Source organism: Anabrus simplex, chromosome 7, assembly GCF_040414725.1.
Source record: "Anabrus simplex isolate iqAnaSimp1 chromosome 7, ASM4041472v1, whole genome shotgun sequence".
NCBI lineage: Eukaryota > Metazoa > Arthropoda > Insecta > Orthoptera > Tettigoniidae > Anabrus > Anabrus simplex.
Genome location: NC_090271.1, coordinates 60,948,659 through 60,963,733, shown reverse-complemented (window position 1 = coordinate 60,963,733; position 15,075 = coordinate 60,948,659). Strand labels below are relative to the sequence as shown.

Below are 15,075 nucleotides of genomic sequence, written 5' to 3'. Positions count from 1 at the left end.
ACATCGCTAAGATGATGTTGCGGCATTAAGAGAAATTTAATTCCTGCAGTGATTGCGGGTCAATAAAGGCAACAGAATAACAATGTTATGGTGAAAACAAAGGTTAATCAGTTAAACTAGGGGGTGTTACACACAAAAGCAAGTTACTCCTTATAGTTTCTACAATGATGCTTGTGGTACAAATGTTGAAGGCACAAAGTGGTTCTACACCAACCATACTTAATGAAGCGAGGATAAGGGCAAATGGAACATTTTGAGTCACTGCTGTCAAAACAATACTGCAGAGGATGCTCAAAGGCTCCTGGACTTTTGGACAAGTACTGACTTTGGTACCAGGTATATTGCCACATGGGATGAAAAATAGAAGACAACAGTTGGTGGTATGTCAGAGATTGAATTATCAAGACGGTGTTCCTCTGTGGCAAAACGTATCCAAATTCTATAATCGAACAGTGTTGGATAATCTACATACAAAACCTTTCCATACTCTAAACCCATATAGATCTAGTGGTTTGACAGCAAGCTGTGGCACGAAGAGGGATCATCATCAGCTGTACGGTATCTTCATTTTGTATAGATTTATGTCCAGAAAAGGAATCCAGAATGAGCACAACTTTACCGGACAGTGTATTTTGCTTTACTACACCATTAAACTATTGTTCACTAGTATAGATCATATTTTTCTGGATTTAGTGCAACCAACATGAATATTTTCATGCCAAAACATGTTCTTTTTTTTTCAGTGTCTCATGAAACATGTCTTTCGACTCTATTAAAGCGATGCATAAAGGCCCCATAAGTTCACCACTTGCAGTAACTCTTGGCATTATGGTGTAACTGTGTCTGGTGGCAACCACAGATTGCACTGTGGCAGTAACCGATTTTACCCCTTTAAAGTCAATGTCCTTCCCGTACACATCTCTAGGCTAAACCCACTTTGATCACTGTCACATGCGTTTTTGGGGCTGTAGGACTCTATAAAAGATTTAACTTCTATGAATATTTTTGCTGCTGCCATAGTTTCTACTTCTTTGTTGGTCTGCTTCATCGTTGTTAGAGATGTTATTTTCTGCACAATACTAATGCGCTTCTTTAAGTTATGTACCCACATGTGGCATGCTTTAAACCCCGTGCATTGTTCTTCATGAACTTGCATAGCCCACTGCTGGATTGTCATATAGTGAATGATTTAATTATTTTGATGATAATTTTTTTTTTCCTGACGGTACAAGCTATTGTTTTCAGTTTGTTGCGGCACATTCTACTGTTCTTTACATGGTTTTATCACAAATGAAAAACATTCTTTGCTTTTGATATGATGGAATTTTTGTTTCACCGACGAAAACAAAAGTGGGCCCCCACTACCACTTCTCCAATACTGACCAGCCTTCCATCTTCAGCGCATGTCAGTGTGGCCTCAAATCAGCTGTTGAACAGTGCGAGTTGCAGACAGGACATGGAGTAGCGGCCTCTTGACAAGTGAACCCAACACATGGAGCAATACTGTGTAGTTGAGCATGCCATTTAAACATAGGTACAAAGTTTAACGCTTTCTTTAGGTGACACAAATTAATTTCCGAAATAAGTATTTAGACCACTGTGTCATTTTTGGCTCAAAATTTACGTAAAATTGGCAATTTCCAGTACACGCCCTTCCATTGTAAGTTAGTATGTGATTGGTTGCAGACATAGCTGGCAAAACATTTATGAGAAATAAATTATTCTATTAAAAATAATTTTCTCTTTCCAGATCAAGCAATAGACACAAACCAATACAGGTGTGATAGAGTTGGATGGGTAAGAACTATGATGATGGAGAAAAGCAAGTATATCTTTGTGATAGCAGGTCCATAACTGCACCATATAGGGTCTAATTGTACATAATAAAGTTGATGATTATAATGAAAGTCCCACTGTTACCCTGCTTGTACATTGTATCAGAGTTTTAAAACAACAAAACTACAAAAAACACTGCAGTCCTCAGTGATGTGGCCTGCCAAGAGACTGGTGCTTAGTCCAAAGGTCTGCAGATTACGAGATGACATATGGTCAAGGTAACAAATCTCCTCAGCTTTCTAGACTGGATACAGTATCATGCCATCAGATAGCTTCTCAACCATTCTCATGTTGGCTGAGCGAATCTCAAACTAGCCCTCAGATTCAGATAGAAGTCCCTGATCTGGTCGGGAAGTGAACCTGGGGCCTTCAGATAAGAGGGAGGCACATAATTCCTAGATTGCAGGGCCGGCCATCAAAATCACCGATTCTTCTTTTCTTTTGCTTCAATCAATGTGTTTACAACTAAATGACCTAAAACATCCAAAAGTGATCAGACGAATTTTCTGGATGAACTCTGCAATGTTACAATTACTTGTTCATTTAATTAAGAAGCTGATTCAAGAAAAGGAACAGGCACTGTACAAACAACTAACACTTTTCTTTCACTCACGTGTTTAATTTATCACCAGCTAGTGTTTTCTGCAGCATTAAAAAAATCTCTGGTAAACTGAATGAATGAAGATCCACAGCCTCTTTCCAGTCATTTGATCGGGTCAGGAATGGAATGAATTAAGCTTCCATCTAGCGGCGAGGATAGGAACTGTGCCAGCTGCCGAGCCTGTCGCACTCCTCTGGGGCAATGATTGATGAATGACAGACGAAATGAAATAATAATGGAGTGTTGCTGGAATGAAAGATTACAGGAAAAACCGGAGTACCCAGAGAAAAACCTGTCCTGCCTCTGCTTTGTCCAGCAAAAATCTCACATGGAGTGACCGGGATTTGAACCACGGAACCCAGCGGTGAGAGGCCGGCGTGCTGCCGCCTGAGCCATGGAGGCTCTGACTGGTAAAATGAATATATACTCTGAAATAAATACCATTTTCTGTGTCTTTATTCTTATGTACTTATCCAGTTCTCGTCAATGAGATATGTGGTTACAAAAGATAGGCCTATCATACAGAATCATATCCAATATCACAAGAGTATTGCCTCAGAAGTGAATAAAGCAAAAGATGATTCTGAAATAACTGTGACAACATTCCTTCATTACATTTTCACATCATCCATAGATGTATGAACCATTCTCTGATTGCAGACTTGCATGTTTTCTGCTGGGAATCCTCCAGCCCAGTAAGCAAAGTGTTAGAATTATCTGACTTACAGGCAACTACCATGTCATATTATGAGTTATCTTTCCTATACAATTGATTTGTTTCATAAAATTTCAGCGTGTTCCCTTTACACTCAGTACGTATACTGCAATCTCTTGTTGTAGTCCAGAGCTGTTAACATTTTGTGGTATGTGTACTTTGTTGACTGCTTACTGAAGGCGCAACATACAAGTTTAATTTACATCATAGCAAACTGAGTCTCTGTTGTCTGTTGACAAATCATAAATTATTATGTTACTTTAAGCCTAGGCCAACCTGAACAGCCCATCTTACTCAAGATCTATTATACACATTTTCTGTAAAATTACCTCTAAAGTATTTTGATCTCATTATATCCAAATTTATGTTTGGTTTAAAACATTAACAGCCAGGTCACTCACCTCACAAATTAAGGTGGTTATAAGTTGTGACTCCTTCAGCAAACATTACAGTAGAACCCCGCTCAACCGAACTTCGCTTAACAGAAACCCGACTTAACCGACATGCTCTGGCAAAATTATATACATACATACATACATTATCATTATAGACTGTTATGCCTTTCAGCGTTCAGTCTGCAAGCCTCTGAGAATTTACTAAACGTCGCCACAAACCTCGATTTGCAACTAGTGTTGTGGCCTCATTTAGTTCTATACCTCTTATCTTTAAATCGTTAGAAACCAAGTCTAACCACCGTCGTCTTGGTCTCCCTCTACTTCTCTTACCCTCCATAACAGAGTCCATTATTCTCCTAGGTAACCTATACTCCTCCATTCGCCTCACATGACCCCACCACCGAAGCCGGTTTATGCGTACAGCTTCATCCATCGAGTTCATTCCTAAATTAGCCTTTATCTCCTCATTCCGAGTACCCTCCTGCCATTGTTCTCACCTGTTTGTACCAGCAATCATTCTCACTACTTTCATGTCTGTTACTTCTAACTTATGAATAAGATATCCTGAGTCCACCCAGCTTTCACTCCCGTAAAGCAAAGTTGGTCTGAAAACAGACCGATGTAAAGATAGTTTCGTCTGGGAGCTGACTTCCTTCTTACAGAATACTGCTGATCGCAACTGCGAGCTCACTGCATTACCTTTACTACACCTTGATTCAATCTCACTTACTATATTACCATCCTGGGAGAACACACAACCTAAATACTTGAAATTATCGACCTGTTCTAGCTTTGTATCACCAATCTGACATTCGATTCTGTTGAATTTCTTACCTACTGACATCAATTTAGTCTTCGAGAGGCTAATTTTCATACCATACTCATTGCACCTATTTTCAAGTTCCAAGATATTAGACTGCAGGCTTTCGGCACTGTCTGCCATTAAGACCAAGTCGTCAGCATAGGCCAAACTGCTTACTACATTTCCACCTAACTGAATCCCTCCCTGCCATTTTATACCTTTCAGCAGATGATCCATGTAAACTACAAATAGCAAAGTGAAAGATTACAGCCTTGTCTAACTCCTGTAAGTACCCTGAACCAAGAACTCATTCTATCATCAATTCTCACTGAAGCCCAATTGTCAACATAAATGCCTTTGATTGATTTTAATAATCTACCTTTAATTCCATAGTCCCCCAGTATGGCAAACATCTTTTCCCTCGGTACCCTGTCATATGCTTTCTCTAGATCTACTAAACATAAACACAACTGCCTATTCCTCTCGTAGCATTTTTCAATTACCTGGCGCATACTGAAAATCTGATCCTGACAGCCTCTCTGTGGTCTGAAACCACACTGGTTTTCATCCAACTTCCTCTCAACGACTGATCGCATCCTACCTTCCAAGATTCCAGTGAATACTTTGCCTGGTATACTAATCAATGAGATACCTCGATAGTTGTTGCAATCCTTCCTGTTCCCTTGCTTATAGATAGGTGCAATTACTGCTTTTGTCCAATCTGAAGGTACCTTACCAACACTCCACGCTAATTTTACCTCTATGAAGCCATTTCATCCCTGCCTTCCCACTGTACTTCACCATTTCAGGTCTAATTTCATCTATTCCTGCAGCCTTATGACAATGGAGTTTATTTACTATCCTTTCCACTTCCTCAAGCATAATTTCACCAACATCCTTTTCCTCCTACCCATGAGCTTGGCTGTTTGCAACACCACCATGAGATTTCCATTTACATTGAGATGATGTTCAAGATATTCCCTCCACCTCTCCAGTGATTCCCTGGGATCTATTATGAGTTCACCTGAATTACTCAAAACACTGTTCATTTCCTTTTTCCCTCCCTTCCTAAGATTCTTTATTACTGTCCAGAAAGGTTTCCCTGCTGCTTGACGTAGCCTTTCCAGGTTATGACCAAAATCTTCCCATGACTTCTTTTTGGATTCAACAACTATTTGTTTCGCTCTGTTTCCTTCATCTACGTACCAATCCCTGTCTGCCTTGGCCCTTGTTTGGAGCCATTTCTGATAAGCCTTCTTTTTACGTTTACAAGCTGCTCTCACTTCATCATTCCACCAAGATGTTCGCCTTTTCCCATCTTTACACACAGTTGTTCCTAGGCATTCCCTTGCTGTTTCTATTACAGCATCCCTGTATGCCACCCATTCACTTTCTATATCCTGAAGCTGCTTACTGTCTACTGTTCGAAACTTCTCACTAATCATATCCATGTACTTCTGTCTAATTTCCTCGTCCTGGAGACTTTCTACCCTTATTCGTTTGCAGACAGATTTCACTTTCTCTACCCTAGGCCTAGAGATATTTAGTTCACTACAGATCAGATAGTGGTCTGTATCATCGAAAAAACCACGAAAAACTCGTACATTCCTAACAGATTTCCTGAATTCAAAGTCTGTTAAGATATAGTCTATTATGGATCTGGTACCCCTAGCCTCCCATGTGTAGCGGTGAATAGCCTTATGCTTGAAGAATGTATTCGTAACAGCTAAACCCATACTAGCACAGAAGTCCAGCAAACGCTTCCCATTCCCATTAGCTTCCATATCTTCCCCACATTTACCAATCACCCTTTCGTATCCTTCAGTTCTATTCCCAACTCTCGCATTGAAATCGCCCATTAGCACTATTCTATCCTTGCTGTTGACCCTGACCACGATGTCACTCAATGCTTCATAAAACTTGTCAACTTCATCCTCATCTGCACCCTCACATGGTGAATACACAGACACAATTCTTGTCCTAATTCCTCTCACTGACAAATCTACCCACATCATTCGCTCATTTATGTGCCTAACAGAAACTATGTTGCGTGCAATGGTATTCCTGATAAAGAGCCCTACCCCAGACTCTGCCCTTACCTTTCTAACACCCGTCAAGTACACTTTATAATCTCCTATCTCTTCCTCATTATCTCCCCTTACCCGAATATCACTTACTCCTAGCACATCCAGATGCATCCTCTTTGCTGATTCAGCCAGTTCTACTTTCTTTCTTCAATAAGCCCCATTAATATTGATAGCTCCCCATCGAATTCCATTTCGTTCGCCAAGTTGTTTCCAAGGAGTCCCTCGCCTGTCAAATGGGAGTGGGACTCCATTACTCCCATAGGTCCGAGGCTTGCTTAAAGTGTTCTGAGCTCGGTAAATTCATGAAGCAGGATGCTGCCCTACTTGCACATAGTCCAAGTGAGGATCTCTCCTCTAACGAGTTATGGACCACCGGTGAATTATATAGTCCTAGCCGCCTGAGCACAAGGAGGGCCACGACTCAGAATATGTCCGAGATGCCCACTCCCATTCCATAGCAACTGGTATCCCGACTCTCAGGACCACTTACTAGGCCACTCAGCCGTTGCCCATGGTTCACGAACTAGGACGTGACTACAGTAACCCACAAACATGAACCATGGCAAAATTATATTTTAATATTTTGTTTTTACCCTCTCGTTCCTAGCCATCGATACTAGAAATTCTCTTGCTATATGTGCTGAGAGCTACTAGGCGAATACTATTTTTATATTATGACTTATGCCAGAATGCACGTGTAGCATAAAACAAAACAGTTTATTACCGTCTAGTTCGTTCCATGATACATTTTTTCTTGAACAAGCAGCAATTATTATTATTATTATTATTATTATTATTATTATTATTATTATTATTATTACTATTATTACTGTATTGTTATTATTACTATTCATGATGAAGATTATGCAGATGACTCCGACCTTGACAACAGCAGTTCTGAGAATCGAGTTACATTAGATGATGGATTTAATGCATTGGAGGTAAGATTGATTTCGAATGTTTATTAAAATACAGTACCACAAGCTTTAATTACAGTACTGTTATAAAATTATTGTATACAGTATTCAGTTCAGTAGTGTCCGACTCGTTGGCTGAATGGCCAGCGTACTGGCCTTCAGTTCAGGGGGTCCCGGGTTTGATTCCCGGCCGGGTCGGAGATTTTAACCTTCATTGGTTAATTCCAATGGCCCGGGGGCTGGGTGTCTGTGCTGTCCCCAACCTTCCTGCAACTCACACACCACACATAACACTATCCTCCACCACAATAACACGCAGTTACCTACACATGGCAGATGCCGCCCACCCTCATCGGAGGGTCTGCCTTACAAGGGCTGCACTCGGCTAGTAATAGCCACACGAAATTAAAGTTCAGTAGTAACAAAAAATGTTTAATTATTTCAAGATTGCTTTGCGCTTTGTTGAAAAAAGCAATGAATCTACACCAGCTGATGTATTTTTGATTAAACGGTGGCGCGACATAGCTGCACGACAGCGCTGCACCAAGAAAATTCAGAAGAAAATCACTGATTTTATACAATGAGTGACATTATGTAAACATTTTAATGTTAATATAGAGTATGCACTTTTGCTTAACAAAGTTTATGCATTTTTATTTCCACATTTAACTTCCGAAAATATTTACCATGTGTCATCCGAAAACGCATCAACCGAAGTGGCTCTGCCCCCTTTTATTTAGGATAAACGGGGTTCTACTGTATTTGTTTAGGAAAGATAAAAATTACTTCCGAGACTTGAAAGCCTGACTTAGGATCGATAGACAGCAAAAATGGCAGAAGTAGAACAGGAAGAAAAGATGAGAAAGAGACTTCAATAAGAGATGCTATTCTCAGTTCGATCCCATCAAGACTAAAAATGTCTTGCAAGTTGCAAGCCTCCAGAAGAAGTCAGATTACCTACTCCATGCATTAGCAATAGACATTGCAAAGCTTTGACAACCCAAATGGCTTTCTCAATATCTTTAATATCATTATGTAGTAAACAATATAGCCTTAGACAATAAATATTATTGTAGAAAAACAACTAATTTATGAGAATATATCATCTAATGCAATTTCTATGTTTAAATTTATGATAATAGTAATAATAATAATAATAATAATGTTATTGGCTATATGTCCAACTAACTACTTTTAAGATTTACGGAGATCCCGAGATGTCGGAATTTAGTCTCGCAGGAGTTTTCTTTCTACGTGCCAGTAAATATACTGACACAAGACTGACGTATTTGAGCACCGTCAAATACCACCGGACTCATCCAGGATCGAACTTGCCAAGTTGGGAGCCACTCAGCCTGACATTTAAATTTATTTTCTAGGGTTAGGAAGCTAAGAGTTCTGAGTAGTGACCATTCTGGTAAAATGCAATAATGCTTATCATGTAAACAGGTTGATTCAAGTTTATATTTTAAAGATATCCACACTATTTCAACAATTTTTTTTTTCAGAGATATAGGCCTACATTAATGCAGTCTTGAGAATACTTTCAGGCTGGGAGATATCAACATATTATAATTACAGTGCTTTCTTTAAAACTACCTACTAAACACTAGGCTAAAAATAAAATGTCTGTCAGGCCAATGTAAACAAATTCTGTCTTTGACAATACGAAAGGAAAGAAATAACGGCAAGATAAACCATAGAATTAAACTGTAATAAATCAGAAGGTCACGTTTACTAATGCTACAAAGACATAAAACTATTAATTCATTCACAGTATGAAAGAGGCTATGAGCTAAAACACAAAAATACTGATAAACCGAAGTTAATATAAAATTCGCTAATTATCTCCGTTCATACAACTATCAAAAAATATTTATTAATGTCATTATCAGCAGGGAGACTAATGGAAATAACAGAAACCTATAACTGGAAATAACAGAAACCTATAACAGACTATTGCTCCATAGCACCACCCAATATTGTATGAAGCAACGGAATATAATTTAAATGAACCATATACGGCTGTTGCAATATGGTATCTAAATACATAAAGACGTTTTAATTTTCAAGAAAATGTTAACAGCACCGAATTTAACTCACACGAACAAAATAGTTCATCTGATTACCTAACCTATTCTTAAAAGTGGGCAGGTCACCGAGGAAAACAGGGTATAATAAAACCAAAACAAACACTAGAATATGCAATTAGGGCATTCTAGAAGAACTTACCAATGCCATATCTGTCCTTCTCTTTGACTGGTTTCCACTGGGTCATTTTTGTAATCCCATTAAAATTCAATTACTAAGTTTCACATACTACGGTTCGTATAAATTCCTTTACATCTACCATGTTGTTTCCGCTGGCTAATCCCCCCCACAACCAATCAAAATACAGTGTTGCCAAAATTTGCAATATATTTGCATCACGGGATCACGAAATTAACCTACACAAGCACGGCTAATATTGACACTTCAATAGATTACCGCCAACAATCACAAGCACAGCATGCTTTAATTTGGAACAAATGTATATGTATGATGCTTCAGGTTGTGAGTATTTTTTTGTTTCTCATTTACGAAATCTGCTCCGTATATCCCTTGAATTCAATGCTCCCAATTACAATATGTTAAAAGCAAGGCGAAACAGTCTGATGACATAATGCTAGTCTGTTTCTTTTATAAACAGGGAATGACAAACTAAACACAATCGCTTTCTTAAAATGTTATGTTAAATGCTTACTACCGCTTACTACACCTCAATGCTTCTCTATATAAGTTCTCATCCATGTGCAACAGCACGTGCTACTATAAGCGTGGTCTCCCGCAGCGAATTACTTCAGCGCTTTCTTTTCCAGTGTGTTGCTCAAAATGAAGCTCACCCTTCTTGATACTTTGCGATTAGAAAATTCCAGTATTTAAAACAATATTTACATTCTTTAACGTCAACAGAAAGGAATTAATCAACTATACACGACCGTCGTCACCACCAAATCTCTCTCGATGTTATTAGTAAGCTTCCGTGGCTCAAGTGGCAGCGCGTCGGCCTCTCACCGCTGGGTCACTCCATGTGAGATGTGTGCTGGACAAAGCGGAGACGGGACAGGTTTATTTCTCCGGGTACTCTGTTTTTCCCTGTCATCTTTAATTCCAGCAACATTCTCCACTATAATTTCATTTCATCTGCCAGTCATTAATCATTGTCCCAGAGGAGTGCGACAGTCTTCGGCAGTCGGCACAATTCCTATCCTCGCCGCAAGATGGGGGCTTTAATCATTCCAGCCCTGACCCGGACACTAACTGGAAAAAAGCTTGTAGGATTTCATTTTTTAATGTTATTTGTGGCCAGAGTCTCAAGGAAGGTGGCCATCAATATCGGTGAATAGGCGCCATCCTAGGACCCTTACACTCACCGACAACTTGTGATGGAACTTGTACACCGGTAATTGCTTATAATTTAGTTGCACTGTTACTGTTAATCGGTAGGTGGGGATGGGGGGTTAGAATTGCTATTTATAGCAAGCCCCCCCCCCACTCAAAGTAATATATTATTATCTATTAATGCTTCAGACGTTGTTTTCAATCTCTTATTAGCTGAGAAAGGATATGCTCATGTTGTCTTCTTATAAACAAATAGGTTATAACCCCAACGCTAATTATACTAAAAGATTTCTGACAGTACTGGAAGACATTTAGAATAACTACACTTAAATATAACCTATGTTTTACGCTTGAGGGTATGAATATAGATAAATTAGAACAGAGTCAACTGGCTAGTGAAATTGCTAGATTATGTGAATGTTGTAATAAAAGTACATGCAACAGTAAATTTCCAACTAGGATTGTGTTATGGTTATGCTCAACGGCATATCGCTAGTTCTAATTTTCTATACTGTAAATAAGAGTTTCGCTTCGATAAGACTGGTTCTTATTTTCTATGAATAAGAGTTTCACTTCGATAAGACAATTTCTATATTCGTCTAGTTGTCAAGACAGTTTTCTAACTCAGTCCAAGGATAACAACAAAACAAAAAACAAGTGGCAACCCCAGTGTAGCACCTATTCCTTCAAAGATGTGACATCCTCCCGTCTTGAGGATTTGGTGGAAAAACAACTCAACTATACATAGAGTACACACAATCAATCACCTCAAAATACAACAATTACAAATCTAATCTGGTTGGAATTTGTAGAGTTAGTAGTGTGTTTGTGACAGTTCTGGAGCCTCCTCCTCCTCAGCAGGCTGCCCTTCCCGACGTCAGACTATTAGAATTAAGTATATAGGGAGCACGTAACAGGTGTACAACCAGAAGGCTGTACTTTTTTCTACACCAAATTATTGGGGCTAATGGGATAGGGAGTGTTTAACAACCGTTACAATAGCAGGCTTCCCTTCCCTATACCAGGCCTTTAGGATTAATGACATAGGAGCATTTAACAGGCGTTCAATTAGCAGGCTGCCCTTCCCTACGCCAGACCGTTACGATTACGCAATCGGAGGTATATAACAGGCGTTCAATTAGCAAGCTGCCCTTCCCTACGCCAGGGAACATTCCAGAGGTGATTAAGGAGGTATTCAACGGATATTCAATAACGCATTCAAAGGAGATGGAATTCGGTATAAAAATAAGAGAGTTTTTCTGAACATGTTTATTAGAAATACATATAAATCAGTAAAAAAGCATATTGTACATCATAATGTTATTTACTACATTTATTTACTTTACATTATTGATAACATAGTATCTACAACAATGTTGTAGAAGTACACATCATCTAACAAACAAATTACATAAACTAAATGTAAAACCTATGTGAAGTAATAATGGTCAATGAGACTATTACCCCAGGCTAAAGTATCTATTGAGTTAGGTATAATAAATCTCTTATTATTATCATCATTACTTAGAGCAACTTTGTTTATTAACTGGGTATAAAGCTGATGATTTATGCTTTTAAACACATACATTTTCTTCATTAATACTGGTGAACTATTGGTAATACAGTTCTTATAATCATCTACGCTCAAATCGTTCTCAACAACATCATTCTTAATGCCTTTCAGTTTCTTAATCACTTTATCATTTTCAGGTATAATGCTGTACGATTTAGCTTTAGTGCCTACAAAACTGTTAATGACTTTTCCTTTGAATTCATCCTTCATTTTTCCAAGAACTTTTTTGTTGACCCGTGGGAGGTTATAAACATTATTTTCTAGGTAGTCACTTGTAGGGACATAAGAATTAAGGAGACGCCCTAGGGGCAATTGCGCAAGATGGGGCCGCGTACTACTTCCTAGTGCTAGAACCCCGAGGCAAGATGGTTGCGATGTGATGTAGATAAACATAGAATGTTGTTATAACCTAACTTTGTAATCTGTTAGAAGAGATTAAGTTCATTCAGTGTAGGATTGCAAAATGCTGATCCGAAAAAAAATCATGTCACACACATGATAGGGAATGGAACCCAGGTGTCACGTCTTATCAGAAGGGCAAAATGACTCTTCCTCCTCCTCCTCACCGCGCCCTCCTCCTCCTCTTCCTAGGGATAAAGGACTAATGGGCTAATGGGTTAAATGGCTAATGGGCTAAAGGGCTAACGGGCTAATGGGCTAAAGGGCTAATGGACTAATTGGCCAAAGGGCAATAAATGGTAAAAAGGTATAAAAGGCAAAAGGGCTTACATTTTGTAGTATTTAGGGTGCCTCTCCTCTCTTTATCCGGGCTTGAGGCCGGCTCTTCAGCTAGAGGCGGAGTTAACACCCTAAGGAAGGGGGAATGTTGGGAAACAGTCTGTACTAGTATAGCTACTCAATCCACAATATGCTACAGAGGGATGACTTAGGTGAGGGTGAGGGCTGAGAATGTAGGAAGGTGTTTAGGCTGTTATACTGTCGAGAGAGCTTACAGCTAAGGTCTTTACATTGAAGAGCAATTACTCAATAATACCTGCACGACGTAATTCTTGCTCTATTTCTAAAATATCTGCTTTATACTCTGTGTAACCAGCATCTTGGTAGGTTCTTAGCAGTTTCAAACGTTCTATGAATAGTTTGAGGTCTTTAGAGTATCTTACGTCTACATGGGTAAACAGAGGCTTGTTGTGAACTTTACGCCTGCTTACAGACAGTTGATGTGTAGGGACTTGTTTTTGATGTAATACGTGATTCTGCAGTAGCATTTCCAGGGACAAACTTATGTAGCAAAGAAGCGTTGATATCTTCTTCTACTTCATCTTGCATCCCTGTTAATATGTTTGCACGGCTACAGTACGTGTTGTAGCCTTAGAAAATAAAGTAAAATCATAAAGTACTAATGGTAAAGAAACATTGAGACCGTTTTCTTCTTCTTCGTTTTCCTTATTATTACTATTGCCATCAGCATCCTCATCATCGTCCTCCTCCTCCTCCTCCTCTTCCTAGGGATAAAGGGCTAATGGGCTAAAGGGCAATAAATGGCAAAAGGGATAAAAGGCAAAAGGGCTTACATTTTGTAGTATTTAGGGTGCCTCTCCTCTTTTTATCCGGGCTTGAGACCGGCTCTTCAACTAGAGGCGGAGTTAACACCCTAAGGAAGGGGATTATTGTGAAACAGTCTGTACTAGTATAGCTACTCGATCCACTATATGCTACAGAAGGATGACTTAGGTGAGGGTGAGGGCTGAGAATGTAGGAAGGTGATTAGGCTGTTGTACTGTCGAGAGAGCTTACAGCTAAGGTCTTCACTTTGAAGAGCTATTACTCAATAATACCTGCACGACGTAATTCTTGCTCTATTTCAAAAAATATCTGCTTTATACTCTGTGTAACCAGCATGGAGTTAACACCCTAAGGAAGGGGGAATATTGGGAAAGAGTCTGTACCAGTATAGCTACTCGATCCACTATATGCTACAGAAGGATGACTTAGGTGAGGGTGAGGGCTGAGAATGTAGGAAGGTGTTTAGGCTGTTGTACTGTCGAGAGAGCTTAAAGCTAAGGTCTTTACTTTGAAGAGCTATTACTCAATAATACCTGCACGACGTAATTCTTGCTCTATTTTTCAAAAATATCTGCTTTATACTCTGTGTACCCAGCATCTTGGTAGGCTCTTAGCAGTTTCAAACGTTCTACGAATAGTTTTTGGAGTCTTTACAGTATCTTACGTCTACATGGGTAAACAGAGGCTTGTTGTGAACTTTAGGTCTGCATGCAGACAGTTGATGTGTAGGGACTTGTTTTTTTTAATGTAATACGTGATTCTGCAGTAGCATTTCCAGGGATAAACTTATGTAGCAAAGAAGCGTTGATATCTTCTTCTACTTCATCATGCATCCCTTCTTGAGATGTTCTGCACGGCTACAGAACGAGTTGTAGCCTTAGAAAATAAAGTAGAATCATAAAGCCCTAATGGTAAAGAAACATTGAGATCTTCGTTTTCTTCTTCGTCGTTGTTTTTATTATTACGATTATCATCAGCATCCTCATCGTCCTCCTCCTCCTCTTAGGGAAAAAGGGCTAATGGGCAAAAGGGCTAATGAGCTAATGGGATAAATGGCTAATGAGCTAAAGGGCTAATGGCCTACAGGGCAAAAAGGCAAAAGGGCTAAAGGGCTTATATTTGTAGTATTTAGGGTGTCTCTCCTCTCTTTATCAGAGGCTTGAGACCTGTTCTACAGCTAGAGGCGGAGTTAACACCCTAAGGTAAGGAGAATGTTGGAAAAAGTGTCTGTACCAGGATAGCTA

At 39.3% G+C, this 15,075-nt stretch overlaps 1 protein-coding gene across 1 annotated transcript in view; it reads right to left on the bottom strand.

Moving 5' to 3' along the window:
* Positions 1-9,697, bottom strand: part of mbc (myoblast city) — a 413,292-nt gene extending 403,595 nt beyond the window's left edge. The window contains exon 1 of the mRNA XM_068228569.1: positions 9,586-9,697. Within this exon, the coding sequence (XP_068084670.1) occupies positions 9,586-9,631 (46 nt within the window). The 5' untranslated portion in view covers positions 9,632-9,697. The remainder of the gene's footprint in view (positions 1-9,585) is intronic.
* Between the last annotated feature and the right edge of the window lie 5,378 nt (positions 9,698-15,075).